The sequence below is a fragment of the Canis lupus genome, chromosome 10 (assembly GCF_003254725.2).
Source record: "Canis lupus dingo isolate Sandy chromosome 10, ASM325472v2, whole genome shotgun sequence".
NCBI classification, from domain to species: Eukaryota; Metazoa; Chordata; class Mammalia; order Carnivora; family Canidae; genus Canis; species Canis lupus.
The window spans coordinates 22863279-22881418 of record NC_064252.1 but is presented as its reverse complement, the minus strand read 5'-3'; the positions used below and the strand labels follow the sequence as shown (position 1 = coordinate 22881418).

Sequence of the window (18140 nt, the reverse complement as noted above, 5' to 3'; positions counted from 1 at the left end):
GACCCTGGACAGCTCAGCAGAGCCCCGCAGCCCCTGCCGGAGCTGTGATGGTACCTGAGGTGTGTTGGGGTCTTTAGAGGACTTGGAAGGAGCTGGCCTGCCAACCCAAGTGGGGCAGAGTGGGTGGCGGGGAGAGCAGGTGTTCCGGAGTCTGAAGATTGGCCTTGCAGTCTTTAACATACACTAGCTGGACGGGTCTCCAAGCCTCTCGGAGCCTCAGTTTCTCCATCTGTAAAATGGGCTTCATAGTCTTCCTTCACAGGGCAGGTTGCCCCTAGCTGAGGTCCCAGCCAGGCTGTTGTGAGAAATAAACCAGCTTCAAGGAATCTGGAAAAGTTCTCTAAAAACAATAAAGGGCTCACAGGCAGCGTGTGAGGGGCCGTGGCACGGGTGCTGGGATGCTCAGGGGTGCTGACCAGAGGGTTGGCAATGGTGTCAGGAGGTGACACCCAGCGCCTCCTGCACCCTCCCTGCCCCAGGAGAGCTGTGAGCTGCAGCATCCTCCTGGCTCTTGCAGCCTGCAGAGGGTGGCTGCTCCTGGCTGCGTGTGGCTTCTATCCAGCTCCTGGGGACTCCAAGCCTGGAACAGCATCACCTGGGGCAGAGGACACCATTCCTGAGGCATATCTTGGGCCAATTTTCTAGTGACAAATGCCTTTCCCTCCAGGTTGGTTGGCCCAGAGCCTCCCTGTGGCATGATCAGCTAGCTAGTGTCCTGAAGCTCCCTATACAAGGCCCTTCTCTGTATCCGGCTGTCCGGGTGATGGCCCAAGGGTCGTATGGGGGGAGTGTCCTGGGATGGGGCTTGGGGGGGACTCATTTGGAAGGCAGCCTGGCTGGAACCTCAGTCAGGGGCAAGAGGAGGGAGCTCCTGGGGTCCTTCCACCTCTTCTCATTTCATCTTTGACCAAGCGTGGGAGCAAGCGATTACATCATTTTTCTCCCTAAGCTGAGAAAATTGAGGCTCAGGGAAACATGAGAATGTGCCAAGGTCCCAAGCAAGTTGGCAGAACTGGGTTAGAATCCAGATCCTAGACTTGGTATCTGGAACCGTGAGAGCGTTAGCAAGCACCACTAGCTGAGCGCCAGCTGTGTACCAGGCACTCCACGTGCACCGCCCTCGTGGGTTGAGATTGTTGTATCAGCTTTATAACAATAAAGACTGAGAGGCCGAGTTTCAGAGTCACGAGCTGTAAGTGGCAGAGGTGGGTTTTGAACCAACGATCAGGGCCTGGTTCAGGAGTTGGGGGCAGTCACTGCAGGTTGTACCTGAGTCTGAGAGGAGGCGGGCAGGCCTGGGCTCCCCAACAGGGCATGGCCTTTCCACCCTGGGCCCTGGGTGTAGATGAAGGGCCTGGGTGAGGCCTGTGTCAGACAGCTGCGTTGCACTTGACCTGCCTCTGGGCTGTGTCAGGATCCAGACAGACGTGGGCTGCCCGGCAGAGACCTTGAAGGTTATAATGGGGCATAGGTGGGGGGTGCAATGCCAGGCTTCATCCTTCCAACCCCAGGGAGCTTCTCCCAACCCCTCCAGCACATACTGGCGTCCCCTCTCTGAGATCTTCTGGCCTCCCCTGCCAGGGTGATTGCTGGGGCCTGACACAGTGCTGGCATGTTGTGGGAGCCCAGCGACTATGTGCCAAAAAATCATACCCTGAACATTGGCTGCATGCCAGGCACCACGGAGTACCTAAGGAGGGCCCGAAAACCTAAGCTCCTTTGTCACTGAGGCATGAAAGGTCCTCCAGGGCACCGGCCTCACCCATGCCTCTAGCCCATCCCAGCCCCTGCCCTACACGCACCCTCCACTCTGCTCATACCCCTCCTGAACACTCTCCACTCTCCATGATATTGGTGATCATAGAAAGGTTGGAGGCTACAAAGGGTCCTATTAATCAAGGGAAAAAAATCACCCATAATCTTATTTCCACGGTTATTTTGCTGGACATTCTGCCTACATTCTTTTTTTTTTTTTTTTCTCTTTCTTTCTTCAAAACAGAATCAGGAGCATTCTTGTGTGAGCTACTTCACTGGCTCATGGGATGCGTGCTGAGCATAGACCTCATTTTCCTGCCACATTGCATCTCAGCAGCATGATTTGGTTGCTTGTGATTCTCCAGGCATCCTGTACTTTTTAAAACCAATCCCCTCTTGCTGGGCATTTAGGTTGTTTCTGATTTAGGACGATTTTGAACAACTGCAGTTACTGCCTCGGGACGCCTTCCTGGAAAGTGAATTTCTTGGCCAGTGGATGTCCTACCATGCTCTCTTGAGACTCCTGAGCCTTGGTACAGGGTGATCCCTCTGCTGGGCTGTCCCTCTCCTATTTATCCTCCTCCTGAAATCTAATTCCTCTGATGTGCCCACGTAGCCTTCTTCTGACGTGTCTCTGGGCTGCACCTGCTGCCCTTCTCTCTGTCTTCAGCTGCCCTTTGTTTGTCCCTGGTGTCATGAGCATCTGTCAACCTCCTGCCTCCCTGAGGGCAGATAGCCTGGCATCTTCTCCTTCTCTCCCCAACACATAGTAGGCTCCTGGGAAATGCTTCCCAGATGAACAAGCCATCCCCTGGCTGGTTTAGCAGTATGAGATTGTGTGGTGTTTCTATTAGTCTCCATGAACAAGTGCCACTGTGTTATTAAATTTTTCCAAAAGCAGAATGTCTGCTGTGTTTGCCAGTTGGTTGCTCTTTTAGGAGTGGGTCTACCCTGCCCATCCTGTATGCCTCAATCCCTCTTTCAGAGCCCATTCACTGGACACCTACTGCACCAGAGGCCCTGTGGGATACAGTGCTGGGGCCCGGGGCGAAGCAAGAAGCAACCTGGACCAGGGTAAGTGTGGGTCAAGCTCAGAGCTCAGTGCCTGGGACTGACTGGGTGGTGCAGGTAATGGCAGGCCCTTTAGGTGGGGAGCTCATGCTTTGCTCCAAAAGAAGTGCTGAAGTGTCAGGCCTTCAGTAAGTGCTCAATACGTGCATGTCCCAGGGAGGTAATGGATGGTGTCTGGGAGCTGAAGGGAGGGCTGGTGGGATTGGAAGTGGTGAGGAAGCTGGCTTTAGAGGATGAGTGTCACAGGAATTTCTCTGCTCTCTCCACAGGGACCAAGACCAACAATTCTCCACTGTCCCAGACCACATGTCCTCCAGGGTCTCCTGAGGCCACTACCAAGCTGTGGCTCTGTCTTTGGCAGGCAGCAGGTGGATGGACCACTTTCCTTGGAGATGATGTGCTGGTGAAGCCTGCAGCCCTAGGGTGAGAAAGATGCTCCCTGCTGGTTCAGGAGGCTGCTTTATGCTCCACGGGGTTGGGCAGCCCCGCTGGAGGAGCTGGGTGGCTCTGCGTGCCACGAGGGGTTTGAGGTCAGTGGATCTCATCCTCCATTTGCTCGGTAGGTACCAGTCCGGCGCGCTGGTCACAAGACACCACAGGGCATTTTGTTTGAATGAGCTCAGGGGCCCCGTGGCCTGCTGAGCGTGGCCCTCAAGGCCCTTCCCGACCTGTCCTAGGGCCTGCTTGCATCCTTAGGGAGTCTACACCCTCCTGCCCTCCCTGCACATCTCCTCCTGGGCATCTGCAATTCTACCGTTGGGAATGCCCATCAGGCCATCTCCCCAGTCCTTCTTCCAGGCTCAGCCTCAGGCCCTCTTCCGGGCAGCCCTGCTCCGTCTCCCAGGGTGGGCATCTCTCCCTCCCCCAGCCCACACTCGGTTCCAGGCGGGTCTCTAGGCACATCTCCCCTCTGGCTTTTCACTGGCCATGGCTGGATGGCAGGGGCTGCATCTGGGTGCCCCCTGTATCCCTGGCCACCTCCAGGTTCCCAGGACGACACAGGTGTCCACTGGATGTTGCAGCCCCCTGAGCAGTGGGGCTGACAGCAGACGTGGGCCACTGAGCAAGCCTTGCCCTCGGCAGCAGGCCTGTGTGTTTATCTGACTGCTCCCACACTCTTCTCTTCTTGACTTGGGGAGAGCCTTCCCTGGGGCCCTGACCTTCACTAGGCAGGCACACCGAAGCTGGGCATCTGCAAAGGTCAGCGTGGACCCGAGAGATAGAGCGAGTGATCGTGGGGGGTGGGGGTCCTGCCTGGGGGCGTGAGGGCACTGGGGAACCCGCTTTCCAGAACGGACCCTGCGGGGAGACCGAGTGGCGGCTCCCGGCTCTTGAGGAGAAGTCTAGGGGCTGCCGGCCGGGTGTTCCAGCTGCCCTGCCCGCATGCCTGGCTGAGTTTGTTCTTCTAGCCTGGCCTCTGCCCCCTACCCCCAGGATGGCCCCAGGCCGCAGTGGAGAATTCAGGTCCACAGACAAGGAAGAGGAGGCAGATGCTCACCTGAGGTCCCCTCAGCCATTCTCTGTCCCCCTTGCTGGCCTCAGGGCCCCAGCAGGGCTTCCTTCATCTCCCAGAGTGGCCCCTCCTGCTCCTCTGCCCGGGCAAATGAGAAACCTGACCGAGGCATGCCCCTGCTCAAAACCTGCTGTGGCTCCCCACTGTCCCTGATAAAGTCTACCCCCTTAGGCAGGCATCCAAGGCTCTTCCTGATGGGGCTCCTGTTCCTCCCCTCCCCCACCCTCCTTCCCCTCTCCCCCCACTTCCTCTCTCCAGTCCCATTGAAGCTGCCATTCCAAACATGCCAAGGCCTTTGCATGCACTGTTCCCTCTGCCTGGAATGCCTTTTCCATACCTTCTCTCCTTGGCATACACTTTTTCAGCTGGGGTGTGTCCACCTCCAAGAAGCCACACCAGGTAGCGGTCCCTGCTCCTGCTCCTGCTCCTGCTCCGGCACTGGTGCAGGGGATTCTCCTGGGTCCCTGTCTGCCTCCCTCCTGGACTGGGCTGTCCCCGAGGGCAGGCCAGGCCCCAGGCGCCCACACAGGGTGTCCTCATATTGAGTCTGAAGCCTGGAAGAATGCAGGAGTGGGAGCCACCGTGTGATGTGAGTGTGTTGGGGGAGGGGACCCATAAACATTGTTGGGGTGCCTTAGATGGGCCTCTGAGGGGCCACACCCCCCTTCTCACCTCCCTCTCTGTCTGGGAGGTCCAGGCCTGAGCCGTGCCCTGGCTACAGGCCCTGTGGACGCGGCCCTCCACCCGTGGCAGGGCCTGGAGGTCACGGGGGCCTCTCAAACTCCCCAGGGTGGGACCACCGCCTGCGGGGGGTGTCGCTCTCCCCTCTCCCCGACAAGGCAGGACCTTCGAGCCGGGGGCTAGGTGCTCCGTGGCCTTGACCCGCTTACCTGCCCCGCTCCGGGTCAAGCCTCCGCCGGCCACCGTCTGTACCCTGGGACTGGGGACCTGGGACCCCGGGGAGCAAGAGATGGGGGCGCAGGCGGCGGAGCGGGGCCTCCGCAGCCTGCGAGCCGGGGGGAGGATGGGGGGTGGGGGTCCGGGGCCGGCTGCCCCCGCGGCCTCGGGAGGGGGTCCGGGCCGGAGGCGGGGGCCGCGGCGCCCCGGAAGGAGCCGCGCGCGCCCCAGCAGCCGAGCCCGGCGCGGCGGCCGCGGATCCGGAGGTGAGAGCGCCCCCGCCCCGCTCCCCGCCCACCCCGCGCGCGGCCGGGCCGGGGCCGGGGCCGGGGCCGGGGCCGGGCCGGGGCCGGGGGGCGGGCCGGAGGGGGCGCGGGGCGCGGCGGGGCGGCCGCCGGCTCTCCTCCGCAGCGCGGGCCCGCTCCCCCGCCCGGCCGCCCGCCCCGCCGCCCCCCGGTGCCCGCCCCGCTGCTCCCCGGTGCCCGCGGCGGCGGGATGCGGGGCCCGGGCCGGGCGGGGGCCGAGGGCCGAGGCCTGGCGGGCGCGGCGGGGGCCCCGGCGGGCGGGCGCGCGGGGCGGGGGAGGCGGGAGCGAGCGGGGGGGCAGGGCGGCGGCGGGAGGGGCGCCGGGGCGGCTCGGAGCGGCGCGGCGGGCGAGGGAGGGGGCGGCGGGGAGCCCCCCGCCCCCCGCCCCCCGAAGGAGGAGTCTGGCTCCCACTTGCTGCCTCGGACGCGCGGCGCGGCGGCCGCCGCCGGAGGAGCCCCCGCCCCTGCGCGCCTCCCTCCCCGCAGCCGGGCCCCTGCCTCCCTCCGTGCGCGCTGCTGCTCGCGGCCGCCGCGGCCGCCGAAGAGGAGCCCGGGGCCAGGTAGGGCGGGGGCGGGGGCGGGGCGGGGGCGGGGGCCGGGGCCGGGGCCGGGGCCGGGGCCGGGGGCGGGGCGGGGGCGGGCGCGGCCGGGACCCTCTGGGGCGCGGGGTGACCCCCGCGGCGCGGCGCAGGGGCGCCCGCAAAGTTACTTTGGCCGCCCGTGGCGGGTGCGGGCGCCGGGCCGTGTCCCCCCGCCGCCGGCCGGCCGAGCCGGGGAGCCGGGAGGGGCCGCGGCCGGGGCGCTGGGCTCGGACCGGGGCGAGGGGCGGCGAAACTTTTCCCCGGCTCGCCGGTCTCTGCTGGCTGCCGGCGGAGTTGCGGGAGGAAGGAGCGGACCGGCGGGGCGCAAGTGATGATGAGGGTCCTAACAATAGCAGCCCCCGGTCGCTGAGAGCCTACTGTGCGCCGCGGAGCCCCTGCCGGCACTTGGGGGCGACGGAGGGGGTCACTAATGCGGGGCTAGTGGCCACTTTGGCCGGGCGTTGCTGGAAACTTCATCCACGCATGCATCCACGCGTCCATGCGTCCATGCGTCCACACATGCATGCATCCATCCCTCCGCTCTCTCGTTGCACACACATTTGTTACTATCTGCTCTGTGCCTGGTCCAGAGGATTCAGCGGCTAACCAGGCAGGTCCCAGCCCTCACAGGTAATATTTCCATGCTAAGGAGCAGTTCTGTCTCTTGTGTGTTTATTCTGGGACTTGTTATAGGACAGTGAATTCACTCACAGCCTCCCCTGGTCCAGGTGGAGACAGAGGAGGGTCAGTCTGAGAGCTGATGTGTCCAGGCGTCTGTGGCGGACCACGGCTGGGGGGTCCTAGACCCACCATCTCCCATTCCCTTACATCCTCTCTCCACTCAGGCCGGATGGCCAGAGGCTCCCATGCGGGACCTGGCCCCCAAGTCTGTCCCACTGACCTCCGGGAGATGCGTTTCCCCCCACGCTGGGTCAGACCTCTCCCAGTTCCCCTCCAGTAGCTTGGTTGCCTTCCCTTCCCATCTCCAAAGTCCCTGTTGACCCGCCCAGAGGAGAGCTTGTTCAGTGCCAAACAATTATGAAATTAAACTGGGGAACAAAAGTGGGCGGGCTGGTGGATGTTTGAGCCGGTTGGAGAGGACTTGCATGGTGGGGGGAGACTTGTTAGTGGGGACCAGCCACACGGGGAGCCTCAGTACCCTGGCTGGTCTTTGCAAAAATAAATAAATAAGTAAATAAATAAATAAATACACCAACTTCATGAATAATTAGTCACATTGGCTAAAATGCTCTGGGGGATGTCATTGAGGCCACCAGCCGACTGCCATAGCCAAGTTGGAAGTCGGGCTTGGTCCATGGGAGCCAAGGCACTGGGAGACCATTTGGGGAGGGGGTGGCGGATTTGGCTGGGCTGAAGCAGGCTTCTGGCGGTGGAGAGCACACCGGGGCTTGAAAGCCAGCCGGTGGTGATTGGGAGGCATTCTGGAGCTGGGCACGGTGTACAGGGGACCGTGGTGCGGGAGCCATGCATAATAAACTGTGCTTCACGAGGCTCGGCTCCCTGCAAATTGGCTTTCCAAGTGGCAGCCCCACAACACTTGTAAAATCTTTTTTTCTCAAGATGGGTTTCTGCGAAATGGTTACATCTGTTTGAGTACTCACTCGGTGGAGGTACATTAATTGGCTGATGGCTAGTCGAAAGGCGATAATCCAGTCACAGAGGTTTCATCATGTATTCGGAAGTGGTTCGGCGTGGGGCTGCCTCTCTATTTATTTCTCCACCCCAGACATTTCGCAGGACCTGGATTGAAGTAAATCTCTTTAATGTTGATGCAGGTAGGCTCAGAGCGTCATCCGCATGCGGGGTTCCAGATCTCCGACGTACTGCTGTGCGTGCACGTAGAGTCACTCTCGGGCACCCCAGCTGAGGCCCCGTGGACTGTGTTTGTGGACAGAACATGTCTAAGTTTGGGTAAAAGACCCAGGCTTTGGCGTCTTTCTACTAGTGTGTCTCCACCTGTGTCAGGAATGCGTAGACCAAGATAGAGAATAACCTTTCAAGCAAAGCCTGCTTTTAAAAATTTTCCCGGACCACCCTTGAGACTACGAAATCTTCATCCGATGAAAGCAATTCAAGTTCATTTGTTTTCCTTGAACTTGCTGCATTTCCCTGGCAGTGACAGCCCCTCGTGTGCGCACCTAACACAGGACACATCTTTTTGCACTCGGCTGAGGAATTAAGGATGGTAGCAGGATTTCACTAAAGGGTGGCACTCAAGGAGAAAAATCAGCATTCCAGGCCCAGACTAGTGGAAAAAAGAACTACCCCCCCCCCCCAAGTGCCATCATCTTTTAATCTATCGACATGATTTTGTTTTTCCAGTTTCAGGCCTGCAAACTGATCATGAATAGCAGGGCAGAGGAAAATGATCGGCCAGGCAAAGACTTTTAACAAGTAAATATTATGCACAGAAAAACATGCAATTAGTGGAGGTTAGTTAATGCCTTTCAAGTTGCGGCCGAGCTGCAGTTAGGGGTGGAATTTCTGCGTTATCCCTGAATTGTCTGTCAAAATCTTTAATGTGACAATGTGACATGTCGCTCCCATCGCCCCTCCCTCACCGCGAACAGAAAAAGGGTCTTTTCAAGCATCCCCCCCCCCTCGCCCCCCGCATTCTTCTTCTCTCTGAGATCTCTCTGTTTGGCAATTGGTACCTTTGTCTGCCTGTACCTCTGGATCCAGAGACCCTGGGGAAAGGGGCTCCCCAGGTGCAGGAGCCAGGAACTGGGTTCTCAGGCTAGCTCGGAGCCCACACATCACAGTTAATGGCATCCTGAATGAGGCAGGCTGCTTGTGGGGTCTCCCTCCTGGCCAAACGTCTCACGCCCTCTGGGATCAGACATGCCAAACACTTGAGGGGCCGGGAAGAGAGGGGTGAAGGGTGTGTTTCACGCTGTAAGAGCCATTTAGACTATGCTTGGGTCTCTCTGAGAGCAGATCCCTGCAGCGGTGGGTCCTGGGGTGTGGACGTCCCCATGGAATGAGACCACCAGCTAGCCTCCAATCCAGACTGCCACTGGAATTCTTTGCCTTGAGCCCGAAGAAGTGAAGAACATGTTAAAGCAAAAGCAACCCCAAGGGAAAAAGAGAGATCCCTTTTTTGGGGGTGGTGTTGGAGGGAAGGTATAAATAGTTCTTTGGTTAATTTGATTCACTGTGGCTCTCCCTGGTGATCTGGCCATTCTGCTGCCAAAACAAATGTTTTACTTTATTTTGACTTTTTTTGGGTCCTAATGAGACAAAATTTAGTTCTGTCTTATTTCCATTTAAAACAGCTATGGCAGAGGAGGACAGCCCAACCTCATGAAAAAAAAATCTTAACAAATTGAGATGATACGTTTCAGTTTTGAACTCAGATACGGACTTGAGGTATCCTTCGGTCCTGTCATGCCTTTCCGTCAATTACCCTTTGGGGGCTTGCTTGGACGTGAACTTGGGCACCTTGATGTCACCACTTGGTCACACATGATACATAGAAGCAGCTACAATGGGAAAAGGAAGCGTCCCTTCTGGTTGAGGGTGATACTCAATGAGAGCATCAGAGCCAGGGTCCCTCCCTCCACCACCCAGATCCCTACCTGAGAGTTTGCTTCTCCTGAACACCTTCAGATTTTCATCCGAGAAGGATTTGAGACTCAGCATTGGTGCACATCAAAAGGCTTTTGACATGGCCCATGCTAATTTCATCACTTTAAGGAGCAAATGATGCCTATTTCCAATTTCTAACATTCCCGTCATTTCCCCTTCATTTCCTTCCTTTGCATTTTCTGATAGCGCCACAGCCCGCAAAGCTGCAAAATACATTGCTCCGGTTACCTGAGAAGTGTGAGTGAGTACCTTGTGCCCTGTCTTTCCCCCTTCACAACGAAATGGATTTGGCGTTGCAGTGTTCATTTGTTTGTGGAAAAGGCAAATGTTCCCTCCCCAACCCTAGGCTCCCTGCACAAAGTGGGGAGGGTGGGAGGGTGGGGCAGGGGTGGAGAATTGAGTTTTGCTGTTTGTGTGTGTGTGTGTGTGTGTGTGTATGGCTTTCTTTTTGTCATTCAGGCAGCACATTAGTTAATTGATCATACTTTGGAGATTTAATCCTCAGTCGCAAATTCCCGCATGATCACAAAAAATACTCTGATCATAAAAATGGCAAAACCTCGATCTCAGACTTAAGTGTAGAATTGCCATAGTGCCGATTTGATTATGCTTCAGTGACATCTGTTTAATAGATTTCCATGAGAACTGTAAATCCACATTCACTTTCTTTGCAAATTGTATTTGAATGCTGAGCAGCCAAGACCCTCTTGCTTTCCCCCACTTTCCCGGCCAGGTGGGTCCCAAACCCCCATGACTGTTGAGTGTGACTTGACGTGTATGTGGAAAGGAGATTCAAAATGCTGATTTTTACACATTTACCTCTCGTTTCCTTTTGTGTGTGAGTATGTCTGTGTGTATGTTTGAAACGGATCTGAGCAGCTTCCCATTTCAACTCCGCAGATACGTGAATCTCCAAATGCTTTATTTTGAAAACTAGGACATAGCACTTTGCAGAAGAAAAATCATTCCACTCACTATTATTTATGTGATTGCTGATCTGCTAGATGGATAGAGAAAGCACCAAGAATTATAATAATTTATGGAGCGGAGCGCTGGTTTACAAACATATTTCCCAGCCGGAGCTTTGTGGGTTTCTTGGCGTCTTGGGCCTCGTTTGGTGTTGTGGGAATGGAGAATATTCAGAATCTGAAGACCAGCCGGGTGAACCGACTGCATTCGTATCTAAAATTAAAGGAATAAGTGAGCAGCTATTTGTGGCAGACAGGACATGATCCACTAAGCAGCACTCTTCATCATTCTGAAATAAAAGTACATAATTGGAAAATGAAGCGGCAGCCAGCGCTTGGGGGGTGGGCGGCGAGGAATTAGAAAGTGTAATTTAAAATCATGTAGTCATAATTCAAAATGGGCCCAGCTAAAAGGTTTTTAAGTGGTAAATGCTTTAAAGTCACTCGTGGTTGATCCTTTTTCAAGGAATATGTCTAATTTTCGCGATATTTGTGCGCTCCTTCGTTGGCTTAGCCCATCACTCATTCAGCGTGGCTGCCGATACCAGCTGCAGGCAGGCGCTCTCCGTCCTAGAGACCCACGGCCGGCTGAGAGGCTGGGTACGCGAGAGGGCTGGCATTTTCAGGGTGCAGTGGACTGGGCCCGGTCCCCTCCCACCGCCCCCTCCCCTGGGGGGAAGGAGGGCTGTTTGTTCTTTTTCCTTTCTTTTGAGTTTCTCTACTTTATTATTATTATTATTATTATTATTATTATTATTTTTATTATTATTATTATTTTAACCTCTTGGTGACATTTTTTGGGGGGGTGACATTTTTAACTATTGACTAATCACTTGCAGATTTTCAGGCATGAGCAAGACAAGGAAAAAAAAAACAATTTAAAAGTGACTTTTGAGCTTGTGTGGAAGCATGGCTTGTGAAAGGATTAGCCCTCCCCGCCCTTTGCTGTTTTTCTGTTAATGTTATTTCTCCTGTATTTGGCTTAGGGAGGACTACTTAGGTGTTAGCCTGGCTGCTGCTTTTTTTTTTTTTTAAGATTTTATTTATTTATTCATGAGAGAGAGAGAGAGAGAGGCAGAGACCTATAGGCAGAGGGAGAAGCAGGCTCCACGCAGGGAGCCCAATGTGGGACTCGATCCCGGAACTCCGGGATCACACGCTGAGCTGAAGGCAGGCGCTCAGCCGTGAGCCACCCAGGCATCCCATGGCTTCTCTGTGACATTTCACCACATTGCAGTAAGTACTCGACAAAAGCCTCAGTGAGCTGGCTTTCTCTCAGCGCTGCTCTGGGTGATCGGTGGGGACAGTCACTGGCACTCTGGGCTGACCCGTGGGGGTCCCCCCTGCACTCGCCATGTGGAAAGATGAGGAGTGGGACAGAGATGGCCTTAGGATCCTGGAGAAAGCCCTCTAGGTGTAGGGCTTCTTCAGCATACCGTCCTGGGGAGACAGTTGGGGCAGGTGTTTCTCTGGGACTGCAGACAATACTTGCTGTGTGGTCACTGGTCCTCTGAGTTCCCGACCCAGGACAATAGTGTCATCCTAGCTTCACGGCTCTAGCTGCAAACATGCCAATGACAAGAAGAGAAACATGGGTGCCTTTTGGAGGTGGGTGCCTTCCCGGCCTCAGGTTGGCTTTGTTGATGGGGACCTTTACCCTTTATGAGATTTCCAACTGGGGATCCTTTTGAGACCCAGAGAGGATGCTGGTGATAAAGACCAGCAGGGGACAACTGACATGACCAGGACTGTCCTGGGTCCACCCTGGCTTTGAGGAACCTGAATCGGGTGGAAGTGGATGCCTCAGGCCTCTTGGCAAAGGAAATATCTATCTTTGATCTGCACATCAGCAGTCCCTGGCGGTGCAGATGCTCATGGATTTCCCTCACGTATCTGTTGGACATATTTGGGCTGCCGGAGTGACCCAAGTGTCTCCTTTGCAAAAAGCCACCTGCTGTTAAGATGCTCTGTATAAGCCAAGGCCTTTTGCAGTCTCCCCTTTCTGGGCCTTTGGCACATGCTGGCTGGTCTCACAGTTTGGTGGGGACCTTTCAGGACCCAGAGGCCCCATTCCCTCTCCTTCATCACGACGGGGTTCTGAGCTGCTCTTTTGATCTGTCTGGCTGCTCCTGGGCCCCAAGGCCTTTGTGGATCAGTTACACATCTGAGTCATTTAGGTTGCAGAACAGGGCCCCCCTGGAGTGGGGGCAGTGGGTGTTTCAGGGCTGGCCGGTGTCCTGCAGAGTGCCGGGTGAGGCAGGTGGTGAGGAGCTTGCCTCGAAAAGCTGGTCAAGGGCAGGCTGTGCTGGATGTGTCCGATCACAACATCCTGGGCGGTGAAATAACTGGGGGCTCACTCAGTAACGGGAAGGGAGGGAAGGGGCCAGGAGCCCGGCTTTCAGGCATGGGAGGAGCGTTCCTTAATTATCTGAAAATCAGAATCTCTGTTCGATTCTCCGAAGCTCTGTGCAGAGCTCCTGGGTTTCATCAGAACTTTCTAACCACAGTGGAAGAGACAGTTAGTGAGCACCTACTATGTGCTGGACCCTCAGCCAGGGGCTCTCGCAGGTCCCAGGTCCTATAATCCACCCAGTGGTTCTGGGAAGGAGGTTGAGGGTCCACGTGTTTGTAGAGGAGACACCCAAGCTTCGGGAGGTTAAAGCTGCTTTTAAATCCAGGCTGTGAATTGTGAGGACTTGTGCAGTTTCTCTCATTCATTCATTTGTTCACCAGTGCTTTTATTCTTTGGCTTCTCATTCAGCTCAGACATGGGATCTGTGGTGAGAGAAGACTGGGGGGTTATGAGTGGAGGCACCTGGCCCAGTCTGGGGAGGTCGGGGAGACAGGTGTGTGCCTGGAGGTGGGGTGGTGCACGGCCTTTCAGCAGAGGGAACAGCGTGTGTGAAGGCTCAGAGGTGGGGTTGCTGGTGTGCCGGGGGAAACCTGGAGTGGTGAGCTTGGCCTGAGTGGTGAGACGGAGCCCGGGCACCCAGTGTGGCCTCCTGAGCCGACCTAAGGATCTGGGGCTTTAGCCCAGAGCAGTAGGATGCCTGTGCGGACATGCGGTGAGCACGAGGGAATGGCTTGTTCAAAAGTGCATTTTAGGACCTTCATTCTGGAGCCTGGCCTGGCGCTGGCCTTGACGATGCATAGGAGACCTGACAAGGAGTCGGGCCTCTTTTCTACATACAACCTTTCCCTACACCTGGCGCCTAATGTCTGCTTACCGCTTGGTGCCAGGGCTGACGTCCAGGCTCCTCTTTGAGACCCTGGCTTGACTTGACCCATGGCATCCGAAGACCAGCTAGTGTGTGTCTTTGAGGGGGAAACAGAAAGACAAATCACCCTGTGAGAGAATCAGACTCGAAAAGGGAGCCCTACAAATTGGAGGCAGTCTTTCAACCCAGAAATTCCAAGAATTTTCAACCCTCCCAACTGGGCCGATTGGGCCTTTATGGAGAGACAGGCACCAGGCTCATTTCTGTCTCCTCTGTTAGCCTGAGAGGGGGCTATTGAGGCAGCAGAAGCACAGAGAGGTTAGGTGTCATGCCCAGGGTCGCACAGCTAACGCTCAACACTGGAGACTGAATTTGAACCCACTGCCCCTGACCTGAAAGTTGACCTGACCATTCTCCACTGCAGAAGCCCCAGTGGCCGAGAACAACAATAGGAGAGAGACCATTTATGGATGCTCCCCCTGCCTCAGGGCCTTTGCACTTGCTGTTTCCCCCTGACTTGGTTTCTCTTTCTCCAGGTCTGGGTGTGGCTGGCTCCCCCTCCGCACTCACCTTTGAGGTGTTCAGACAGGCCTTTCTTAGGATCCTGCCGGATTGCAGGCAACAATCTCCTTTTTCCTACCACTACTCAGTATCTGTTACTCCTTCCCCTCTTCTGCCAGGCCCGAATTAGTATCTGAAAAGTATCTTTTCTGTTTACTTTCTGTGATTACTTTATTGCTTCCCCGCCACCCCCTTCCCTGAGGGCAGTGACGTGTTTGCTTTCTTGTTGCTTCTGGAACAGCGCGTGTAGGGCTGTGGTCAGCGGCTGCCGAATAAGTGAATGCATTGATTACTACGTTCGAGAACCCTCATCCCAGTTCTGTTTCCTTCCCAGCCGCGGGCACGAAGGAGGCACCTGTGGCCTGGCCGGGGTGTGGGCATTGCCCGGGGCCAGTGTGCTGCAGGGGGCGTCGGGGCAGGACCCCGGGGTTGCACCGCCCGCCTGCTGTGTTGTGCTGTGGCCCAGGTGTAAACGCTTCCCCCACTAGAAGTCGTTTGTTTGGGAACCGCTGTCCTCCCTCCGCGATCGGCTGTGTTCTCCACACGGCGGCTGACGCGCTGCTGCGGCTCCATAAATATTAAATGGGTATTAAAAGAAGGCTCCGTGTTCCCGGTTTCCCAGATTTCTTCAAGCAGGGCCCATTGCGAACCCCCTTTATGTGAAATGCAGCATTGCACTGCGGAGCGCCTCCCGGGACGCCTCGCCGCCTGCCTTTCCTGGCTGCGTCCCCTGCCGCAGAGCTGTCCTCCTGCCGCTGCAGGCCCGAGGCAGGGCATGTAGGCTCCAGCCCCTGGGGGGCGGGCAGGGACGGGGGAGGCCCCAGACCTCCCCTTTCAGGGGGCTGTGCCCCGCCAGCCAGCCTCCCTGCAGGGTTGTGCGGTGGGTAAGGGGGAGAGGCACCGCGAGGGGTCACCCTCCAGCGGAGGCCTGGGGGCACCCACCCTCTGCCAAGCCTGCACTGGGCGCTGGGGAAAGAGACGGGCGGGACACCTCCTCTGGTCCCCCATCCATCCCTGCATCCTTCCATCCCTCCCTCCATCTATTCATCCATCCATCCATTCATGGATTCCTCCTCCCTCTCCCCCTCCCTCCCTGCAGCCATTCATTCATTAACGAGATGTGTATGCAAGTGTCTGCAGTGGTCCTGGGGTGACAGTAATAATGTCGTGATAATAGCTACCATTTATTGGGCACTCACTATGGGCTGGGTCCTGTGACAAGCAGTTCCCATGTGTCCCCTCATTTAATCTCCATAACTGAATGAGGTAGGTGCTATTTGTCCCTGCGTTTCTTGGATGGGGAGACAGAGCCTCGTGGAGGTGAAGCCACAGGATCAGGGTTGCAGAGCTGGTGGGGGCTGGGGTGGGGGTGGGGGCTGAGCCAGACCCAGGCCCTGCCCCTCCAGGAGAGGAAGGCAGAGGGATCACCGAGCCCTGGACTCAGGCTGCCCGCAGCTCGACCTCGGTGGCCAGCCCTGGGCTGTGCTGGGCAAGAGGCTTCACCTCCCCTAGGTGTGTGCCTTCTCCTCCGTAGGGTGGGAGCTGTAGGGATGTCCGTCTCCTAGGTGGGCGGTGAGCCTTGAGGAAGAAGACTCCTGTGAGGTGTTGAATTGGGCAGCTCCAAACAGGACCACAGGGCTCTGTCGCCGGCGGCCTCTGGGCGCTGCAGGCTACTGGGCAGGGGACTGCACACCAGGTCATCAGAGGAGCCGGGGAGAGCCGTGGCAGGGACTTCAGGCAGGGTGTGATCCTGTTGGCTTGCGTTTGCACACATTTGGGTTCCCCAGGGCTCCTGGAGCTGCCCCTTTTGCTTACAGTGGACACTCCATTCCACAGATGCCCCCACAGCAGGCCCTCGATGTGCGCACATGTCACACTGAGCTGGAGAGCGATGATAATGGTAACGTGGAGGGTTACCTGGGTACTTGGTACCCGCCAGATGCCGTGCTCAGGATCCCCGTTCATTTAACCTGCACAGCTGCCCTGGGAGGCAGTGTTATGATTGCCCTGCCGATTTTCCAGAAGAGGAAACAGGCTCAGAGAGGTTAGGACGTTGGTCTGAGGTCACACGGTGAATCAGTGCAATGCTGGGGTTCAAACCTCTGTTGAGATCTGGATCTTTGGATGCCTGGGCCTCAGCATCTGCTGCCCCTAAGCCTCTCCCAGGGTCACAGATGGGCACAGGCCAGCTGCCACAGAGATCTTGTGAGTCCAGAGGCCAGGACCTCCCCACTTGGGCACCTCAGAGGCCTGCCAGGCCAGTCTCTGCTGGGAGAACCGAATCACAGAGAAACAATTAGCAGGACAAAAGACAGGAGCAAGTGTATCCTGGGGGAAGCAGGTTTTTTCCCTTGTCTTCCCAAGTGGAGAAGAGGGAGGGGTATATGTTGTGAATCAGGATGTGGGGTTTTTTGGTGGGGGTGGGGGAGGAGGAGGATATTGATATTTATTACACCTTGTATGGGCATGATTGTTGAGATTTTTAAAAAATTAATAATCCATTTCTCCTTCGCATGTAATTAAAATGTTCTCCAGTCTCTAATTTTTGTCGTTTTCCTAATCTAATTTGTTTTCTGACGGTGTCGATTCTTCTTGCGTGCGCCAAGCAAGGGGGATTTTTCTTCGTTTAACGTGACTGGGAGATGACTGACCAGGAATAGTTTTAAATTATGTCATTTTCTCCTTAGTTAAATGCAGCGCAAATGGAATCGGAGGGTCTTAATGACCAAAAATTGAAACAAAACGCAACAAAACATCTTCGAGGCCTTATCTGTTTACACAGTCAAAAAAAAAAAAATTAACAATTATGGGAAAAGCAGGAGAAAGCTAGCTGGTCTTAGAAGGGAGGCATCGGCTGTTGTGTGAAGTGCGGGAGCCCATCGGGGTAGGATGGAGACTGAGCCCGGGCCGCCAGCACCGGTCAGAAGGACCTTGAAATCCAGTCGCTGCAAATGCAGATGGCACTTTGCAAGGGAAGACACGGCAAAGGGAATGATGGCATTTGCAAGCTGCTGTTCTGTGTGGCTTGGAGATTTGACTGGGAACCTCAGAATTCCTGACATCCTTATAAGGCATTTGGGAAGATTTTTTTTTTTTTAAAGTAGATCCTCCCCCACCCCCCCCCAGGGCCACCCCCTGAGCTGAGTTGGTGGATGGCAATCTGTCTGGGAAAATCCCTTCTCCAGGCGCTGCTCAGAGATATCTTTAGGCGACATTGGTGTTGAGGCAGGAATTTGCGCCGCGCTCCCACCTGCTCGGGCTTGCAGGGGTGCGGGTGTGGTGTGTTTGGGGGTCTGTGGGGGGAGTGGGGCTTCAGGGGAATCCTCCCCACTCCCCCTGCTTCCCATAAGTGAAACTTAACCTCACCTGTTTGCGAAATACCAAGCCATTGTCCTGCCGCATCTCTGGTCACCCTGTCCTGAGCATTTTGTGGAAGAAAAAAAAAAATAATGTCTTAAGCATTTAAACGTGTGGGACCACGCATGCATCCGTCCTCGGTGTTGTGGGCTTTTTTTTTTTTTTTTTTTTTTTTTTTGTGGTCCCCTCCCTTCCTCTCCTTTTCTTTTTACCAAAGTATATTCATCAAACTGCTGAGTTGGAAAGATCTGTAATGAGTTTTTGAGCTGTACGACTGTGTTTTTTATTCTCCCCCCCCCTTCGTC

General features: G+C 56.0%; 1 protein-coding gene and 2 long non-coding RNA genes across 6 annotated transcripts in view; 1 reads left to right on the top strand and 2 right to left on the bottom strand.

Moving 5' to 3' along the window:
* Positions 1 to 307: 307 nt before the first annotated feature.
* LOC125755994 (uncharacterized) lies at positions 308 to 5350 on the bottom strand. 2 transcript variants are annotated; one of them, XR_007413725.1, is made up of 4 exons: positions 5230 to 5350; positions 4677 to 4893; positions 4325 to 4438; positions 308 to 3405 (listed from the first exon to the last, which is right to left on the bottom strand). It is a non-coding gene; the product is annotated as an uncharacterized LOC125755994 (long non-coding RNA). The 2 variants fall into 2 exon arrangements; XR_007413726.1 differs by lacking the exon at positions 4325 to 4438 and having other exon boundaries at positions 309 to 3405.
* Positions 4798 to 18140, top strand: part of MPPED1 (metallophosphoesterase domain containing 1) — a 77890-nt gene continuing 64547 nt past the window's right edge. Inside the window, exon 1 of one of the 3 annotated variants that reach the window (XM_025457228.3) lies at positions 4798 to 4928. In XM_025457228.3, coding sequence (XP_025313013.1) covers positions 4902 to 4928 — 27 coding nt within the window. In that variant the 5' untranslated portion in view covers positions 4798 to 4901. Of the gene's footprint in view, positions 4929 to 5485; positions 5503 to 5974; positions 6102 to 18140 lie in introns of those variants that run through there. The other 2 variants (XM_025457247.3, XM_025457238.3) reach the window with 2 other exon arrangements.
* LOC112666394 (uncharacterized) lies at positions 10641 to 14725 on the bottom strand. Its single transcript, XR_003140838.3, has 3 exons — positions 14488 to 14725; positions 13927 to 14014; positions 10641 to 10913 (listed from the first exon to the last, which is right to left on the bottom strand). It is a non-coding gene; the product is annotated as an uncharacterized LOC112666394 (long non-coding RNA).